At 52.0% G+C, this 19,007-nt stretch overlaps 1 protein-coding gene across 3 annotated transcripts in view; it reads left to right on the forward strand.

The window, feature by feature from the left end:
• Positions 1 to 9,354: 9,354 nt before the first annotated feature.
• Positions 9,355 to 19,007, forward strand: part of LOC311174363 (coatomer subunit zeta-2) — a gene marked incomplete at both ends in the record, with an annotated part of 19,313 nt that continues 9,660 nt past the window's right edge. Inside the window, 9 exons of one of the 3 annotated variants that reach the window (XM_084238663.1) lie at positions 9,355 to 9,465; positions 10,224 to 10,298; positions 12,437 to 12,518; positions 13,058 to 13,149; positions 13,608 to 13,663; positions 14,336 to 14,413; positions 16,579 to 16,630; positions 17,214 to 17,252; positions 17,815 to 17,868. In XM_084238663.1, coding sequence (XP_084094789.1) covers positions 9,355 to 9,465; positions 10,224 to 10,298; positions 12,437 to 12,518; positions 13,058 to 13,149; positions 13,608 to 13,663; positions 14,336 to 14,413; positions 16,579 to 16,630; positions 17,214 to 17,252; positions 17,815 to 17,868 — 639 coding nt within the window. Of the gene's footprint in view, positions 9,466 to 10,223; positions 10,299 to 12,436; positions 12,519 to 13,057; positions 13,150 to 13,607; positions 13,664 to 14,335; positions 14,414 to 16,578; positions 16,631 to 17,213; positions 17,253 to 17,814; positions 17,869 to 19,007 lie in introns of those variants that run through there. The other 2 variants (XM_084238664.1, XM_084238665.1) reach the window with 2 other exon arrangements.

Here is a 19,007-nt window from a genome sequence, read left to right on the forward strand (position 1 = left end):
ACGCACAGACCTCTCCTGCCGCCCGCTGCTCCCCTCAGCAGTGTGCTTCGGTCCTTCTGCCTGTTCCGCTCCCCGCTCTGGCTCTGGTGAATTCTCTCACCCTCCCGCGCTTCTGACTGTACCCAGTGCATGTATAAACAAAAACAAACAAATAAATTAAAAAAAAAAGCCTCTATTAAAAATAATAATAAAAAAAAATATTAAAAAAATAAATAAATAAAAATAAATATTTAAAGAAAAAGAACTGCAACTTAAGAACAATAGTCACAGGGCCTCCCTGGTGGCGCAGAGGTTGAACGCTGGGTTGCAAAGCTGCCCGCAGCCTCTGCAGCGCAACCTCTGCAGCGCTGGTTTGATTCCCGGCTGCTCCCTGGCCACCGGAGGAGGGTCCCACATGGCGCGCAGACCTCTCCTGCCGCCCGCTGCTCCCCTCAGCAGTGTACTTCGGTCCTTCTGCCTGCTCTGCTCCCCGCTCTGGCTCTGGTGAATTCTCTCACCCTCCCGCGCTTCTGACTGTACCCATAAACTTGTATAAATAAATAAATAAATCTTAAAAAAAAAAGAACAATAGTCACAACTAACGTTCATCACACACACTTTTTTTTAAATTTATTTATGCATACAAGAACTGGGGTGTAGGCCAGAGGTATGATGTGTGTGCATGAGAGAGAGAGAGAGAGAGAGAGAGAGAGAGAGAGAGAGAGAGAGAGAGAGAGAGGATTCACCAGAGACAGAGTGGGGGCCAAAATAGGCAGATCTACTGAAATACACTGCTGAGGGGAATAGCAGGCAAGACAGGAGAGGTCTGCTGTGCCATGTGGGTCAGCTCCTTTGCCAGGGATCGAAGGCATGCCACATTGGCTGGAGATAGCTTGATGGTGCTGTGTCTTTAATCCCTGGACCCTCAGGGGGGCCCTAGACCCCAGTTCTTTTATGCATAAATAAATCTTTAAAAAAGAACAACTGGGAAACCCTTTATGGAAATCAGAAAACCTTAGTGCTAATAAAATTGAGCATTTGAGACAAGTCCATTTTCTTCAGAGCTGTATAGCAGGGGACCATGTGTCTAGACTATGATATAAAGTCATGTAAGAGGATACAAGACTGACTAATATGAAACCAAATAAGATGAATATTCACTGAAATGAAATGGTAGCTGTAGGACGGAAAGCCATACTGGGGAGGTAACATGATACTGTCACATTACTTTAGGGGCAGTTACTTTGTCACATCATTTCAAAGCCTAAATTCATTTGGTCACTTTTTTGTGTGTGGTAACATTAGTTTACAACACTGTATTGGTTCCAAGATTATGTTTTCTCACCATGCCTACCACTAAACACCTAGTCACCCAATCACTACCAAAAGGTTGGCCCCTTCTACTCATTTTCATTTTTTTTTTTTAAGATTTATTTATACAAGAACTGGGGTACAGTCAGAGGCACGGGAGGGTGAGAGAATTCACCAGAGAAAGAGCTGGGAGCAGAACAGGCAGATGGCCTGAAGACCCTGCTGAGGGGAACAGCAGGCGAGGCAGGAGAGGTCTGCCAGAGGTCTCCCTGGCCGGCTGGGAATCAAACCCACACTGCAGAGGCTACGGATATCTTCATAGCGCTGCGCTCAACCCACTGTGCCACTGGGGAGGCTGCCTTCTACTCCCCCTTCTACTACATTTTCTTCTCCATCTTTTCTTTGAAAACCACCATTCCATTGTCAGTCTAAAGGTTTGTTTTGTTTATTTTCCACAAATCATTGAAATCATATAGTAATTGTCTTTCTCCTTTGACTTATTTCACTTAGCATAATCCCCTCCAGTTCCATCCATGTTGTCACAAATGGCAAGGTTTCATCTTTTTTATGGCTGAGTAGTATTCCATAGGTATATATCCCACATCTTTTTCACACAGTCATCCATCATTGGCACCTACGTTGTCTCCATATGTTGGCTATTGTGAATTGTGCTGCACTGAACATAGGGGTGCATATATCCTTTTGTGTTTCATATTCATATTCTTTGGGCAAATACCCAGATGTTGGATTACTAGATCATACAGTAATTCTATTTCAAACTTTTTGAGAAAACGCCATACTGTATTCCATAATTAACTGCACCAAATTACATTCCCACCAACAGTGGACAAGTGTTCCTTTATCTCCAAATCCTCGTCGCACTTATTATTTCTTGACTTTTGGATAACAAGCATTTTAACCTGTGTGAATTTAGGTTTTGATTTGTCTTTCCCTAATGGTAAGTGATGCAGAGCATCTTTTTGTATGCCTGTTGTTGGTGATATATTCAAGACTGGTAAGTTCTCTCTTTCCCTTCTCTCCTTTCTGCGGTCCCAGGTATGGAGGGAGTAACAGACACTGTAAGAGTGTTATAGGGCAACCCTGATATGAAATGGGTTGGCCTGACTGTGGGTCCTCACCTGCACTCTTTTTTTTTTTTTTTTTTAAATAGAGGCTTATTTATTTATTTATTTGTTTGTTTTGTTTATACATGCACTGGGTACAGTCAGAAGCACGGGAGGGTGAGAGAATTCACCAGAGCCAGAGCGGGGAGCAGAGCAGGCAGAAGGACCGAAGTACACTGCTGAGGGGAGCAGCGGGCGGCAAGAGAGGTCTGCGCGCCATGTGGGACCCTCCTCTGGTGGCCAGGGAGCAGCCGGGGATCGAACCGGCGCCACAGAGGCTGCGGGCAGCTTCGCAACCCAGCGCTCAACCGCTGCGCCACCGGGGAGGCCCTCACCTGCACTCTTAAAAGAGATTTATAATAATACTCAACTGCAGCCACACACAAAAATGTTAACAAAGGGTTTATTTACAAAAGAAGGGGAAATGAAGAAATGAGTATCTCAGGGAGAAAGAAAGGGAGATAAATTCGTGAATGCATCCTGCCAATTCCACTGAGCTGGAACCCCAAAAGCATGCTGAGAGCTGCGAAAAACCAAGGGACCCCTCCCACCCCCCCCAAGGCCCACATGTCTGGTTTTATACCAAACCTGGCTGCTTAACTCCACCCTCAGATCCCAACAATCCTCCCTTCGGTGGTAATGGAGGACATTATGGGATTTGTAGTTCTTGGTGTCTTGAGTATCTTTGGTCTGGACTGGAGGTGGGGTCCATAAAACCTGCTTCTGGTGTTTGTTCAGAACATCCTTTCCCCCTAACTATTGGGGCTTCATGTTATCTTCAGAGAAGGGTGAGGGAGGTGTGGAGAAAGATATTCTGTCTTGGCCCACTCTCTTCCCTTCATTTTCTTTTGCCTTTCAACTTCAAATACTGTGTTTAGATGTACATAATAATTATCTGCGTGTACAATGGGAGAGAAATGGGTCAGGAACTGCATTATTGGTTAAAGAATGAAGGGAGGTAGTTAGAAAAGCTTCCTGCTTAGCAGTTACACAAAGGTGGGCAGAAAAAATGGAAAAACAAAGAATCACTGGCCCCATTATAAGGGCTGAGGTGAATATAGATTTAGAGACCTAGACCGTTCCAATCAGCTGCAGGCAATTAGGCCTAGCAGGGTGTAGGCACCCAGGATACTTAATATGCCGTGGTAGGAAGCGGAGACTGCCTTCCACTCAGTCTAAAGTTACAGATCAAGTCTGAGCAGGCGCAAAACTCTGCAGAACCTGAGGATTAACCTAGTAAAATTCAGGGTGTGTCCTTCACCCAGGAAATCATGGTCCTTTCTTTTCCCCAACCCCCCCTTCTTTGCCTAGGGCAAGCTGTTAATAGGGCAATTACCTCAGAAACAAAAGAAAGATCCCATGCCTATGTGTCATCCGGCCTGGTATAGCCATTAAATCAGAGAGAAAAGACCACTGGAAAAAGTGAGTGTGTGTGCTTGCTCCCTACGGGAGAGACTCAGCGCGTCAGTAAAACCAGGCCTTGCCCATGCTATTTCAGACTGCCCAGGAAAGAAGAGAAGGCGTCAGGAGACAGCAAGAGGGTTATGCTAATGGACAGGAATTTGCGGTCATAAAAAGAACCAGCCAAGAGACACTGAAATTCTAAAATCACCCCTCTTCCTGGTAATATCTGTGTTGCCCCAGCTCCCTCCGCAGGAAAAGCTGTTGCAGCCTCCAGCAGGAACCTCCACCCTCCAGTCAGTCCTCAAGGATTACACCTGCCAAGAGACGCTCAGAAAAGGGGATGTGGGAAGGCAAACTGTCTGGGGCTCTGATTTCGATTTCTTTTGGAATAGCAGGAATTGCTTTTTCCCCTAAGAGGCAACCCAGTCTTTGGGTTATTCTAGTTGTTGTTATTTTTCCTTCCTTTCAAACTGTTTCCAAATGTTGCAAATCTATATAAATATTTCTCACCAAGGGCCTCCCTGGTGGTGCAAGGGGTTAAGCACAGCACTATGAAGCTATCTGCAGCCTCTGCCAGGGAGCTACCCACATAGCGCAGCAGACCTCTCCTGTCTCACCCGCTGCTCCCCTCAGCAGTGTATTTCAGTCAGTCTGCCTGTTTTGTTCCCCACTCTGTCTCTGGCGAATCATCACACCCGCCCCCGCCCCCCCCCCACACCTCTGGCTTTACCTCAGTTCTTGTATGCATAAATAAATAAATCTTAAAAAAAAGATATTTCTCACTACCTCCCCTCTCATCCAGGGGAACAGATTAGATGACTGCCTGAGATTTCCATACAGTCCTTCTGAGACATTCTAGGAGGCTATCCTGTCAATATTAAATATTAGCATGTCTTGCAAGCAAATCAATATTTTGGCTAATCGAGGTGAGACTTCTGCCTCCCTTTCTTACCTTAAGCATCCGCAGCAAGCTTGTTACCATTAAAATATCAAAAGAGGTAAAACACCTCTGTAAGCAGTCTCTTCCCACAATGCCCCTACTCACCCTCACTGTCTCAGAAAATTGCTTCTTAACCCAGTCAGAATCACCTGGTGGGCTTGTTAAATATAGCATTGCCCAAGTCCCACCTGCTACCAATTAAATCAGGGCCACCCAGAATAGGCTTGAGCATTTTATAAAAACTCCTTAGGTGATTCCTATGTGCAGCCAGAGAGAAATCACTAGCTTAGACAAGAATCCAAGTTGGCAAAAAAGAAGCGCCGTGGTAATGCCTGAGCAGACTAGAATCACTACCTGCTTGTTCTGAATCCTAAAATGCTCTCTCCCTGACCTGGCTGATGAAAACTCATCAGGGCCTCCCTGCTGGTGCAAGGGGTTAAAAGTCAGCACTATGACACTACCCGCAGCCACTGCAGCATGATTTCTATGCCCCATCCCAGAGCTAACCCACATGGCACAGCAGACCTCTCCTGTCTCGCCCACTGCTCTCCTCAGCAGTGTGTTTTAGTCAATCATCCTGTTCTGCTCCTCACTCTGTCTCTGGGGAATCCTCTCACGTCCCTGCATCTGTGGCATGTACCCCAATTCTTGTATGCATAAATAAATAAATCTTATAAGAGAAATAAAGAAAATTCCTCATCATTCATCCACATGTCTTGCTGTAAGTTTATGAAGCTGTGTTCAGCCATCCTGAATGGCACACCACGTTGTCCAAAAATGTCGGGTGATTTTCTTCCTACATGACATGTCTCTTCAGTGAAGCGCTCTTGTGAGGTGGGAAGAGTGGGTGTTTGGACTCATAACTTACTACTTGGGGCCTCCTCAGCCAAATGGGGATAACCATGTGTCCTAAGTTGACAGATCAGATCCGGTGTATTGAGTCGCTTTTGCAGAGGCAGAACTGAGAGTAACATCCATCTCTTCCCCTACTCTCCCCACTCCCAACCTGACCCCACAGAAGCCAAGTGCTTCAAAGAAACGAGAGTGACCCGTAGGCTGGTCAACCCCTTCTGCAGAACGCATGGGAACCTTAGCTTTCTCCCTGGAAGAGCCACAGCACATACATCCATGTTCCACACACACCTCCCCCTCTTGACATTATAGCAGGAAGGATAGAGAGAGGCTGCTACCCAAGGGAGCTGTTTCTTCTTGTCACATAAGAACAGATGCTGAAATCCTAGGACAGACAGCGCAGAAATGTGGCAGCAGGACAGTGAGTCAGAGGAAACGGAATGGTCTCACCTCCATAGACACACCAAGACCCAGAGGGGAACCTATTTGAAGCACTCTTTTCCTGGAGACTCCAAAGGCCAGGCATGTGTGAGAGTGTGCTCAGGACCAACTCAGGGTGCAGCTACTCCACATACTCCAGCGGGTTGGACATAAGCACAGCAGTGGGGAGGGGATCCCACACCCAGCCTTGAAGGGAGCAGAGAGCAAGAGAGCAGGGGCGGGGGGACACACTTGAAGGCTGCATTTTTTTTTAATTAAAAAAATATTTTTTAACTGAAGTAACAGTTGGTTTACAATGTTATTTCTATTTTGGAAGTATAGGGTGCCCCCAGGCTGCATTCTTTTTGACCCTAGCTCTGGCTTCCTCATTCTGGGGAGGCTATCCATCCAGCTCTCTTCTGTGGTCCTTTGGGCTTCCGAAGCACTGCCAGCCTTACACTCTCAAGTCCTCCTGAGCAATGCTGTGAAAGACACTGTCCTGACACTGTGCACTGAGCTCCTTATTTGTTTATTTATTTATTTATTTTAAGATTTGTTTTATTTATTTATGCACACAAGAGCTGGGGTGTAGCCCGGAGGTGTGTGGGGGGGTGTGACAGAGGATTCACCAGAGACAGAATGGGCAGCAGAACAGGCAGATTGACTGAAATACACTGCTGAGGGGAACAGTGGGAGAGACAGGAGAGGTCTGCTACCCCATGTGGATCAGCTCCCTGAGGGGGGGGGGTAGAAGTGCTGCAGTGGCTTCCAGATAGCTTCATAGTGCTGAGACTTAACTTCTGTGCCCCCAGGGAGACCCTGAGCTCCCCATTTAAAAGTACATCCCCAACGGGGGGGGGGGGCACACGGGGAAGAGGCATACTGGGGGTCTTTGTTGAGGGAGTTTGGGGAGGATCTGCCAATGGGAAGACTCTCTTCCTTGAAAAGTTCAACCTGAGGCTTCTGGGTTTATTTACTCACCACTGCACTGAATATGTAAATTCTGATGACTCTAACAGTAGCAACAGAGGCGGTGGTGATGAGGATTTGGTGGTTCCTAAGTTTCCTTCCCTGACCTCTAGAACCCCCAGCTCCCTGCCCTTTCTAGCCCCTTGTCATCCACTACTCCCTCACCTCTCCCCAGGAGCCACAACAGCTCCCTAAGCCCCCTGTCTTCCAGGTCTCCCTCCCTCCCTCTGCAAGCTGACTCTCTCCCACTGCGGGTTCCATATGCCAAAGAGGCTAGGAAAGGCCCCCCGGGGGCTCTTGGTTGTGTCCTTGTATATATGAGCTAAAAATGGATTCTCAAAGAAATATTAAGACATCAAAATAATCAGTATTTTTCATAACATCCCCTGTCAGCATGGCCACTGACATTATGTTTGATGATCTGGAATCCAAACAAATAAAACCCTGCATCTTTTCTTCCCATTGTACCAAACAGTGTTGATTTATATTTGCTATTATAACTGATCGCCTGCAAGGAAGAGTCACATGTGCCTTCTAAATCGTCATAGAAATCAGTTCAGCAGATGTTTCCTCAGATGTCTGGGTGGCTGGCTTTCTCACCTCCTTCAACTCTTTGTTCAAATATCTCCTTCTTGAAGAATTTCTCAAGGAACTCTAGATGAAAATGGCATTCTGCCCTGCCTCTCTCCAAGGCCCACGGTTCCTGGCCCCCATTCCTGCTCTATTTGTCTTCATAGCACTTATCAACTCACATAATAGCTGTTTCATTCATTTATTTGTATATTATCTGTCTTGCAGAGAAATGCCTGCATGCACATGCGCGCACACACACAAATGCTGGAATGCAAACTCCAGGAGTGCGAAGATTTTGTTTATTTTGTCTACTGTTGTAGCCCAGTAACAAAAAAGTATGTGATACATAATAAGTACTCAATAAATATTTGGACAGCACACAATATGTTGTTTCATTGATAAGAACATTTTATTATTATTAATAATAACCCTCTCTGACAACCGCCAGATCTGACTTACTAGGGATCTCCTGCCAGTCCTTCCACAATCCCTACGTTTCTTTTCTACTAATTTATGGTTCTTCTCTCCACGAGGCTTTGAGTCCCCCCCATACATGTGGATGAGAGAGGATGTGCTGGTCTTGTTCATTGTGGAATCATTGGTGCCCCAAACAGGGAGAAGGCATTTGTGGAGTGAATGACTAAAGTCAGGGGGAGGGCCATTATGTGTAAATATTTGCAGACTACCTATTTTATTTTATTTTTTTAAGATTTATTTATTTATGCATACAAGAGCTGGGGTACAGGCCAGAGGTGCGGGAGCATGAGAGGATTCACCAGAGACAGTGGGCAGCAGAACAGGCAGATTGACCAAAGAACACTGCTGAGGGGAGCAGCAGGCCAGACAGGAGAGGTCTGCTGTGCCATGTGGGTCAGCTCCCAGGCAGGGGATCGAACTCCTTCTGCAGTGACTTACCTGTTGCAGTGGCTACCCACTGCAGTGGCTAGGGGATAGCTTTCATAGTGTTGTGTATTCCCCTTGCGCCACCAAGGAGGCCCACGCATAGTGTTCTTATGGGTAATGGGTAGGGACCATTAACTCTGTATTGGGATGTGACTTTCCCACTGGCCAGGGTACCCTGAAGTGAAAACTTGCCCTCTGGTCTACTTAGGCCACAGAAACCACCTGGCAAAGCCCCGCTGCCCCGGGGGGCGAGCTCCTGCTGCGCTGTTGGGAATGCTTCCTTCAGTGTGTCAGGCCTGTGCCTGCCGGAACTTATGGGGATGTGCGGGTGGAGGGTGGGGTGGCGGACATGACTCCCTTCCCCAAGTAGAGTGAGAGGAGTGGGGCGGGGGAGGGGTCTGATGCGGGGGGGGGGGGTGTGTCTCCCCGGAGCGGTCCTCATCTGCTCCCTGGACAACCTGTCCCTGAGCCCCAAGGGATGACCTGATGGATTCGTCCCAGCGCTGCTACCGGGGTCGAGGCACAGCTGGGCTCGTGTGTGTCCTCTGCTGGCCCGGCACAGCCTGCAGCCCCCGGGTGACCGAACCCCGCGGGCCCGGGGGGCGGCTGCAGGGGAAGTGGGGCTGGTCCTGGACCAGCGCGGCTGCGGAGAGCGCTGAGCCTTGAGCTCTGCCGGGGGCCGGGGAGCGGGCGCGCGGGCCGGAGGGCTGGGGCAGGGCGCGCGCCGCGCAGGCGGAGGCCGAGGGCAGAGTCCGGCGCCGGGCAGAGGCGGGCCCCGCGCGGGACGGGGCGGGGCGGCGGCTTCCCGGGGGCGGCCCGGCGGCCGCGGAGGCGGGGCGCCCGGGCGGGCGGTGCTGTCAGCGCGAGGCGGCGAGCGGAATGCAGCGGCCCGAGGCCTGGCCACGTCCGCACCCGGGGGAGGGGGCCACGGCCGCCCAGGCCCGGGACCCGGCGCCGCCCGCGGAAACCGGGGAGCCCGCGGGGCGGCGGGTACGGAGCGGCGGGCGGCGGGTGCCCTGGCGGCGGGAGCTGCGGGCTGGGGGGCGGGGGGGAGGCTGCCAACTCACACATCGCGCGCCCGGGAACTTAGTGCCGCCGTGACCGGCCCCCGGGAGGGGGCCCTGCCGGGGCCGGCCAGGAAAAGTTCCTCCGGGCGCCGAGTCGCGAGGGGCCGGCCTGAGCGCGCGTGGGGCTGAAGTTCAGGAGCAGTTTGGGGCAGTGATGGGGACGGCCCGGAGCTGGGGTGCACTGAAAGCCTCTGCTGGGAGCGGTAAGGAGTGGCGGCCCGCCCGGGACTCGAGCTCCCACGGGCCGGAGGCTGACGTGTGTGCTTCTGGAGTCCCCGGGGCCAGGGGCCGGCGCCCGCCGAGAGAGCGCGTCCAGCCCGGGTCGGGGGTCAGCTGGAAGGAGGAGGTTCGGCGCCGCTGTCCCCCCGGCCCAGGTTCTGTGATACACTCCGACTCGGCCTCTGCAGCAGTCAGTGCATGACAGAACTTGGGCCCGGACGGACCTTCTGCACCCAATGGGCACAGCGCCCACCCGGGGCCTGCAGTGGAACACCTGCCTGGGAGTGGAGCAGGCACCGCTGTTGGCCCATGTGGCACAGGGTTGGGCTGGAAGCAGCCGTTGACCTTTGGGGGTGGGTTTCTGGAGCCCAAGGCCCTCATCCAGGGGCCAGCAGAGCCCACAGAGCCAACCTCAGGGTGTCTGCCTTGAGCCTGGGGCCAACGGAGCTCTTCCCTTGTCAGTTGCAGGAACCTTCCCTCTACACCGTCAAGGCTGTTTTCATCCTAGATAATGACGGACACCGCCTGCTGGCCAAGGTAACCTGTCACCCTCACCTGGGGGTCCCTGAATACTGTGCTACTGTCCCAAGAACAGAGGGCCCCACCCAACTGACCCCCGAGTCGGGAGACTCCCTTGTGGGCTCTTGCGTCTCAAGCAACTCAGCTTAGACCCTTGCAAAGGTCATTCTGTTCCTGTCATACCGCGGATCCTTAAGGTGGGGGCAAGGGACAGGGGGAGTCTCTCCCCTTTGTTTCTACTCACTTTCCCTTGAATGTCTTCTCATCATCCTACCCCTGGACAGCTGGAACCTAGTATGGAAGGGACCTGAGTCCAGGTCTAGTCCCCAAACTCTTGTTTCTCATACACTTTAGTAACCACTAAGGATTTAGCCCAAAGAGTCTAAGAAATCAGAACCAGATAAGATTTTGGAGACCACATAATCCAACTCTTTTCACAAATGAAGAAACTGGGATCTAGAAAAGTGAAATGAGTTGTGGGGGTGTCAAGTACTAAGCGGAAAGTAGAGATCCCAACTCAGCTCTTTTGACGTTAAGTTCTGGGTGGTTTTCACTGCATACCTGTTCATTTCTCTTACCTATCCCAGGGAACTGGCCTGGGTAAACCAAGCTAGGATAACCCAAAATAACTGTCTGTCATCAACGCAATTAGCTACTGAAGAATTATCGCATCTAAGTTGACTGTGAATTGTTTTATAGATTGTTTGGGGCTGAAACTTTTTGTCTTGACTTTCAAATGAGCTTGTTCATGCAGGTAGGGGGCAGCAGGAGACACTAATTTGTCTGCAGATGGCACAAAGGGGGAAACTCCACCTGTAGGAAACTGAAAGCTGAACTGAGCACTCTTGCCCTAGCAGATGCTCAGGGGTGGATCAGCAATGCCAGAGGCTCCAGGTCTTCCTCCCTGCAGCTACCATTCATGATTTCAATTTCAGATTAAGAAATTGAGTCAGAGAGAGGCTCACCAAACCCAAACAAGTAAAACATTTAGTTATGCAAAGTTGCCAGAACTTTTCTTAAATATTTAACCTTCATCCTAATTTTGTCTGAAATCAGATGCCCTTGGTGTTGAGTCCCAGCTCTGCCCCTCACTACTGTGAAATGTCAGGGAGGTTCCAGAACTTCTTTATACCTTAGCTTCCCCATCTATATGATGGGGAGACTAAAGCAGATGTTATTATTATTTTTTTTTCCTAAATTTTTTTTAAGATTTATTTATTTATTTATACAAGCACTGGGTACAGTCAGAAGCGCGGGAGGGCGAGAGAATTCACCAGAGCCAGAGCAGGGAGCAGAGCAGGCAGAAGGACCGAGGTACACTGCTGAGGGGAGCAGCAGGCGAGATCTGCGCGCCATGTGGGACCCTCCTCCGGTGGCCGGGGAGCAGCTGGGAATCGAACCAGCGCTGCAGAGGCTGCGGGCAGCTTCGCAACCCAACGCTCAACCGCTGCGCCACCGGGGAGGCCCAGATATTATTATTTTTTAAAGATTTATGTTATTTATTTATGCATACAAGAGCTGAGGTGTAGGCCAGAGGTACAGGGTCGGTTGGGGGATTGAGAGGATTCACCAGAGACAGAGAGGGAAACAGAACAGGCAGATAGACTGAAATACAATGCTGAGGGGAGCAGCGGGCAAGACAGGAGAGGTCTGCTGCGCAGGTGGGTCAGCTCCCTGGCTGGGGATTGAACTCGTGCTGTGTTGGCTGCCAATGGCTTCATAGTGCTAAGGCTTAACCCCTTGCGCCACCAGGGAGGCCCAGTTAGCAGATGTTATGCTTATAGTTGTTGGGATGAAGTTCCCTCTGTACCCCATAGAGCCAGAGAAGATGGTCAGGCATACTCAGGAATTGGTAGTGTTCTGGTGCTAGGTAGAACCAGTGCAACTAGTGACTGGTTTAGCACACCTGCCAGATATACAAAAGCCTCCAAGAAATCAGGAAAGGAATCTAGAAGTAAGACCCCTAATTTCTCTACTTCTTTGCTCAGAGTTTGTGTTTATGGGGAAATAGAGGAGACCAGGTCTAGAGGGTGGTACCGAAATGAGGCACAGCAGCGGGGTCCTCCTGGCCAGCACCCACCATTCCTTACCACCCAATCCAGGGATGAGGCAGGCTCTGTGAACGGCTATCACCTTTCTCCTTCCCTTTCTCACAGTATTATGATGACACATTCCCCTCCACGAAGGAGCAGATGGTCTTCGAGAAAAATGTCTTCAACAAGACTAGCCGGACTGACAGTAAGTGTCTGCCTCATCGTCCCCCAGAACTTGCAGATGCATACCGTCATCCTCCGCCATCTGGACACATCTGTCCCCACTGGACTTACACACCCACAAGTCACTTCCTTTTTTTCAGTTTTTCTTTTCTCTCCTTCCCAGCTGTTTTCCTCTCCCTCCAGAGAGGGAGCCTTCACTGCCCGTCCCTCTCGCCGTCCTCCCCAGCACACCTATACCTCTCTCAGTGGAAGAGGCCAACTGTGTTGCGGGTCCCCCACCAGCCTGGGTCGGGTCCAAGGTGTTGGACGTGGTGGGAGGGTGGGCGGAAGGTCAATTTGCTTTGGGTTTGTTGACTTAGGCAGTTTCTAGAAAGAGCTTGGGGTGGAGGAAGAGGGGAGGACACTGAATAGCCTCATGGTCAGTCCCAGGTGCTGTTCTTTTCAAGGGATCTTTGGAAAGGGAAGAAGGAAACAGAGAGAGTGCAGAGCTGGGGACAGGGAGCAGGGGCCAGGCTTGGGCCAGACAGAGGGGCCAGAACTGAAAGCCTCCTCCACTTCCAGGTGAGATCGCATTTTTCGGGGGCATGACCATCGTCTACAAGAGCAGCATTGACCTCTTCCTGTATGTGGTGGGCTCATCCCATGAAAATGAGGTGAATTTAGGAGGCTGGGGTGACAAGGAGGGTGTTGATGGGGGAATTGCTGGGTTCTAAAGGCTTACCGAGAAGGCACCCCTCCTTCTAGGCTCTGGTGGAGGGGAGCAGCCAGAATGGTCTGGGATAGTGGAGACCCCTGATGCCCCTTAGGTTCCTTGCGAACCAGAAACCAGACCAGTGCAGGAGCCTCTGTGTCTTTCTTAAATGTCACCAGAGGGGATATACTCGATGTCCTACAAGGGCACACCCGTGCTTCCTGCCTATACATGGCAGGTGGCCTCTGAGGTTGAGCTGCAGGCTGCGATGTCTCTGGCCCTGTCTCTGTCTCTGGCCCTGTCCTCTCTGAGAAGGGAGGCCTGCCCAGCCCTGCCCACACAGCCAGCTCTGAGGTCCCCTTCCAGCCTCTTCAACCTCAAGCTCTATTGTTTTTTCCTCCTGTATCCGCCCACGCCCAGCTGATGCTGATGGCTGTTCTCACCTGCCTGTTTGAGTCCCTGAACCACATGCTGAGGTGAGTGCAGTCCTCGCCCTCTGAGCCCCCAGCCTGCAGACCTTGATACGTCACAGAGACAGGGCCCTGTCATTCCTGCTTTCTTCCTCAAGTCCCCACCGGACTACGACTGGAGCTGGAGATCCTCCTCCAAGGCCCCGGCCATTTTCCTGAGCACCGTGGTATCACCCAGAGCAGAACCATCTGGAGGCTATGGCCAGAAAATGAGGTCTAGAGAAGCTGAGGCGTTTGCCTGTGGGCATAAGTTAGTCATAGTGGACTAAAGGTCCAAACTCAGATTTTTGGACTTGAGGCTCAGGGTGGTTGTCACCGCAGCCCCATTCAGTTATCTGGTATCTGTCTCAGTCAACGGCCTGGATCAGCCAAACTAGGACACTCCAAAATAAATGTTCCCAGTCAACACAATGAGCTCTACAGCAGAGCCACAGCATCGCAGCTAGCTGTGAAATGCACTAGCGTGCCATGGCGGGGCCACGCTTATGTCCCAAGTATGGGGCTCGGGCAAGGGAGGCTTAGGGAAGCAGCCCTCTGCTTAGGAATTCCTCACACAGCTGCCGCCCTCACCCCCACTGCCCTGGCCCCTTGACATTCTCCTCCCCAATGCCTGTGGGGGGTAGCGGGGGAGGAAGCAGGACCTGGCCCTGGAGGCTCAGGAGCTGTGTCTGCCTTCAGGAAGAACGTGGAGAAGCGCTGGTTGCTGGAGAACATGGACGGAGCCTTCTTGGTGCTGGACGAGATTGTGGATGGCGGGTGAGGACGGGGTGGAGGCGGAAGGGGTGGGGTGGAGGGAAGGGGGTTTCCAGGCACATTCTCACAGGGAAAAAGCGTGGAGGGTGTTTGGTCTGGATTACACCCAGTTGTTGCTGGCCCTCTGGCCAATTTCCCTCTCGCTCCCCGCATCATATCCTGGCGGTCCTGTGCCCCCACCCCACTCGTGAGGAAGGAGCTTGATTTCACTGTCAGCCAAAGTCAAGCAACCAAGAAAAGCAACCGGTTTCTGATGATGGCTGACAGCTGAAGGGGCGGGTTTGGGGGGAATGGTTTGGCTCCAGTAGCCAGAAGCAGCAGGCAGCCCCGGAGCCCCCCTAAAAGGACTTCATTCAGGCAGAGCCCTGTCAGCGGCTCGCCTCCAGCTCTCAGAGCTCTGTCCACATCAACTAGATACATGGCCCTGACCCGCAACCTGCTCCCCTGAGCCTCAGTTTCCCCATCTTTCAGGTGGGGATATGGGAACTGCATCACAGGGCTGTGGGGTTAAATGGGGTGATATGGGCAAAGCCCATGATTCCTGTTCAAAAAATGCCACCTCCTGTAGGTACGCTACTACAGTTGCCACTCGAGCACCCCGGAGCTGAACTGCCTGGGTTCGCTTCTACACAGGATTTTTTTCTATCTGTGGATTCTGTTGTTACAAATTCAGCCAACCTCATGGGGATACAGAGCCGCTGGTAGGGAGGGCGACGATAAAGCAATACTCAGATTTGGACTGCCCCATGGATTTGGTGTCCCTAAGCTCCTGAGTGTTCAAGGCCAACTGCATATTCTTGGGAAGCTGGGAGCCTTGATTGGCAGGGAGGCAACATTTGGGAGAAAAAGCGCTCCGGTTCTAGGGCACAGGGTAACCGAAACTGACCGCTGTAAAGACTCCCATATGCCTCTGTCCTTCATCCATTCTCGGGATGAGGAGTCAGAGGTTCAGCGATTCAACTGACTTGCCCAAGGTCACATAGCGAAGAAGGAGCAGGCGCAAGATCTCAAACTGGAGATTGTACTCCCCATTGTGCTGTACCCACACACTGCCTGGAAGCAGGGGGTGGGGGAGGGGGGTGTGGGTGGCGGGAGCCATTGTCTGGGAGATGGACTGTGGAGCTCCCCCTCCGTCCCTCTGCAGCTGTCTGCCTGGTACTGCAGGACCTTGTCCTAACTGCTAGGGCCCCAAAATGAGTAGGACCAGGTTTTCTGGAACCAGAGTATATACGATTTGTTGAGCCCTCTTTAAGGAAAACACACACACACAATTACAAATACAAAATGAAGTGTAGGACCGCAGCAGGGCCCCAGAGGAGGAGGCTGTAAGCTGCAAAAACCGCCCAGCCTCTGCTCCCTCCAAAGAAAATGGGGGACATATCAGTCCAAAGGCAGCACCTGCACTGGAGCCTTGGCCTGTGATGCTTCTGTCTGTGTGGATGAAGGCGAGGGAGCCTGGGGCTGGGGGTGCCCAGAGATGGGGTCTACTGGGGGCTCTCAGGAAATGTCTGCTCTTCCCTGGGACTGCTACAAAAGCAAAACCGGACTTGTGTCACATGACCCTGACAGGGTGAGGAGGACTCATACAGTCCTGGGGTCTCCCCACCCACAGTGAGCGCCCTCACACTCCACCCTGGCACACACCCACTAACAGCCACAGAGCGCCCCCAGTGCACCATCAAAGAGTGCTGTTAGCAGAGAGAAGCCTCGATGTTTGGGTGACTCAAAAAGGAAGAGATTCTGATTTGGGGGATTCCATTTCTTTGTGTATGGTTTAGCATAAGATGACAGTGAAACAAGATAGGTACCCCATGGGGCTTCCTTTTCCCCCTCTGATTCTGCTCTAGACTGAGAAGGTGAAGTGAACTTTCAGGAGCTCTAAGTGTTGAGTCTCTGCTTTCCCTTGTTCATTCTAGACGCGATTCGTCACCTCATTTGAGCCTTTGCTCAGCCCACCAAGTGTGTGGGCTCCTGGGTTTGACTGTAGAGGAGTCAGAGTAAAGGCCCTTCAGGGGAAGGGGGCGTTCCCACTGGAAATAGCCAAGAAACCCCACAGCAGGGGATCTTGCTGGGTATGTTGAGGCAGGGAAGAGCTTCACAGGGAGAAGAGGCACAGGGGAGAGTCATACCACCTCTCCCCCCACCCCATTTTTTCTCTCATTTTGTAGAGTGATTCTGGAGAGCGACCCCCAGCAAGTGGTCCAGAAAGTGAATTTTAGGGTAAGAAGCTTCCTGCTCCCACCCCCTCCAACTCTCACCTCTTCCAGCCTGCCACCCCATCCCCATCTCTTGTCCTCCCTGTTCATGGGGTTCCCAGGGCCGGGATGGTGGGGACCTAAGCGCCTTTAGCAGAAGCAGTCACCAGGTTGATGCATATATGGGGGAGTGGCAGTTTTAGGGTGCTGTCGTAAATGAGATACCCTGTCCTCTCCCATGGCGGTATCGCCAAGCACCTCCCCATCCACACTGGTGGGAAATATGGGTTGGGGAAATCAACAAATCCTTAAAGCAACACTAGGAAGCTGCCTCGGTCTTGAGGTTGGGGAGTGGGGCTATAGCTAGATTCTCCCTAGTTGGGCTTCCGTGTCTGGATGAAGCCCTTCTTCCACCTTTATTCCCCTTCACTGCCTCACCCTCCTTGTGCCACAGACTGGCCCCAGGGGTCCTGGCTTCCAAAGGATAGGACTCAGTTCTGGATCCCCTAATCACTGCTCCACTGCCCCCCACCCCGCCCCTTTCTCCCATCTCTCTGCACCCAAAACCTTCACTTACCCTGACTACTCCATGATTCTGCTTCCCGCAGGCAGATGACAGCGGCTTGACTGAACAGAGCGTGGCCCAGGTAGGCCTCCTGCATCTTCCATGGCCAGCAACAGGCCTGAGAAAGGAGAGCAGGGCATCCTAAGGGGCCCTGTGTCCCTGTCAAGGCTGAGAAGTCAGGGGTGTGGGGGCAGGGATGGGTAGTGACAGGGCACCTCTTGGAGGGTCACAGAGTGGAATGGGGCTAGGCTGAGTGCCTACCCAGCAGCCCGCCTCATGTCCTGGCATGTAGCACACTGAACTGAGGTGAGCTGCTCACCCTGGAGGTGGCTGGGTCGCTTGTTCCCCAAACCAATCTGGTGACTCTAGTCCTTGATCTTCGCCCCCAACCCAGAAACCTCTCTTATTTAGAATTGTTAAGGAACCCTTAAACCAGATACAGGATCTAGCTTTCTCTACTCACCAATTGCCCCCTGACCTAAGTGACTTGGCTGTGGGAACTTCTACCCCTTACAGTCCCCAGTCCTCTCTGGGGGTGCATGTGGAGCAAGGGAGTTCCTAGATCTGTGGCCTGACTGATTTCACAGCTGCGCAAACTTCCTGCTGTCAGGCTGATGCTTGACCTCTGTTCTGTCTGCCCGCAGGTCTCTCTATGCAGACTAATCCTGCTTTTACGGAGCTTCCCGCCCTGGCACTAACTACCTCCTGCTGTGGGTGTGCAGGCCAAAATGGTCATGCGCCATCCCATGTGTAGCCCAGGTGTGGTGTCCACTTTCCGTGCCTGCCCTTGGTGCGCTCGCTGCCTTTCCTCCTCCCGGTCCTCACGCCTCCCCGGGACCTGCTGGGGTGAATGCAGCTGTATGGTGATTTTCAGGGCAGAAAGAGATTAAGGGGCAGTGAGCACAGCACATTAAAAACACTCCCAGGCTGTATGCCCCGCCTCACTACCTACACGCTGGGTGACCTTGGGCAAGTTACTCATCCTCTCTGGGCCTCAGAGAATCACGGGACCCTCCTCATAGTTATAAGAATGAACTGAGTGAATGCCTGGAAAGCTCTTAGCACATCTCCTGTTTTTCAAAAGGGGGAAAGAATGAAGGTTTAGCACTTTCATGAAATTTTTCAGTCAAAACCAAGGAAGATGCAAGTAATGAGTGAGAGATAAAATGAGGAGAAAGTTAGAAGTTGGCTAGAAGAAGAGGGAACACCCCAGGGCGAGACTGTGCAGGAGGCTGGGACTGTGTGGAATGGACCATTGTGGGAGGGGATGAGGCTTGTTGGCTGGAGGGACAATTGGAGGGACAAGGCTGGGGTCCTCACCGTGCTGGCATCATGTGTGCACAGTTGTATGAACACCAGATGGAGACTGTTTCCTCAGCAGCACTGAAAGTGAACACATCTGAATGCAGGTGTTGGCAGCAGTGCCCGGCCAGCCACCCTTTGCCAGCTGTGCCACATCAGCAGCAGATGGGGTGGGGTGTTGAGGGCACAATGCCAGTCAAGGCCAGAGCTAAGGGTTTCTGAGGTATCCGGGCACAGGAAGTGTCAGGCCTGGGTCCACTTTGCCTGGACGTGGCACTGTGGGCGGGAGCGGCCTGAAGTGGGGCAGGCAGGCTGGCTGCCACACCCCAGGCTGCAGATGTGGGAGCTGGAGGCCTGGGCAGGCCTGGGCCTGGCCAGGGAGCTGGCTGCAGCCTGTTTGGGCTGCTCTTTCTGTCTTTAAGGCCTAGCCCCGCTTACGCCAGCAGAGATGAGCTGCTGCCACCTAGTGACTGGGGGTTGCAGGACACTTAGGGAAGGGGGCCTGTAGACCTCCCTTTAACCGCAGCGTGAAGGC

The sequence above is a fragment of the Talpa europaea genome (genome assembly GCF_964194135.1).
Source record: "Talpa europaea genome assembly, chromosome: 7".
NCBI classification, from domain to species: domain Eukaryota; kingdom Metazoa; phylum Chordata; class Mammalia; order Eulipotyphla; family Talpidae; genus Talpa; species Talpa europaea.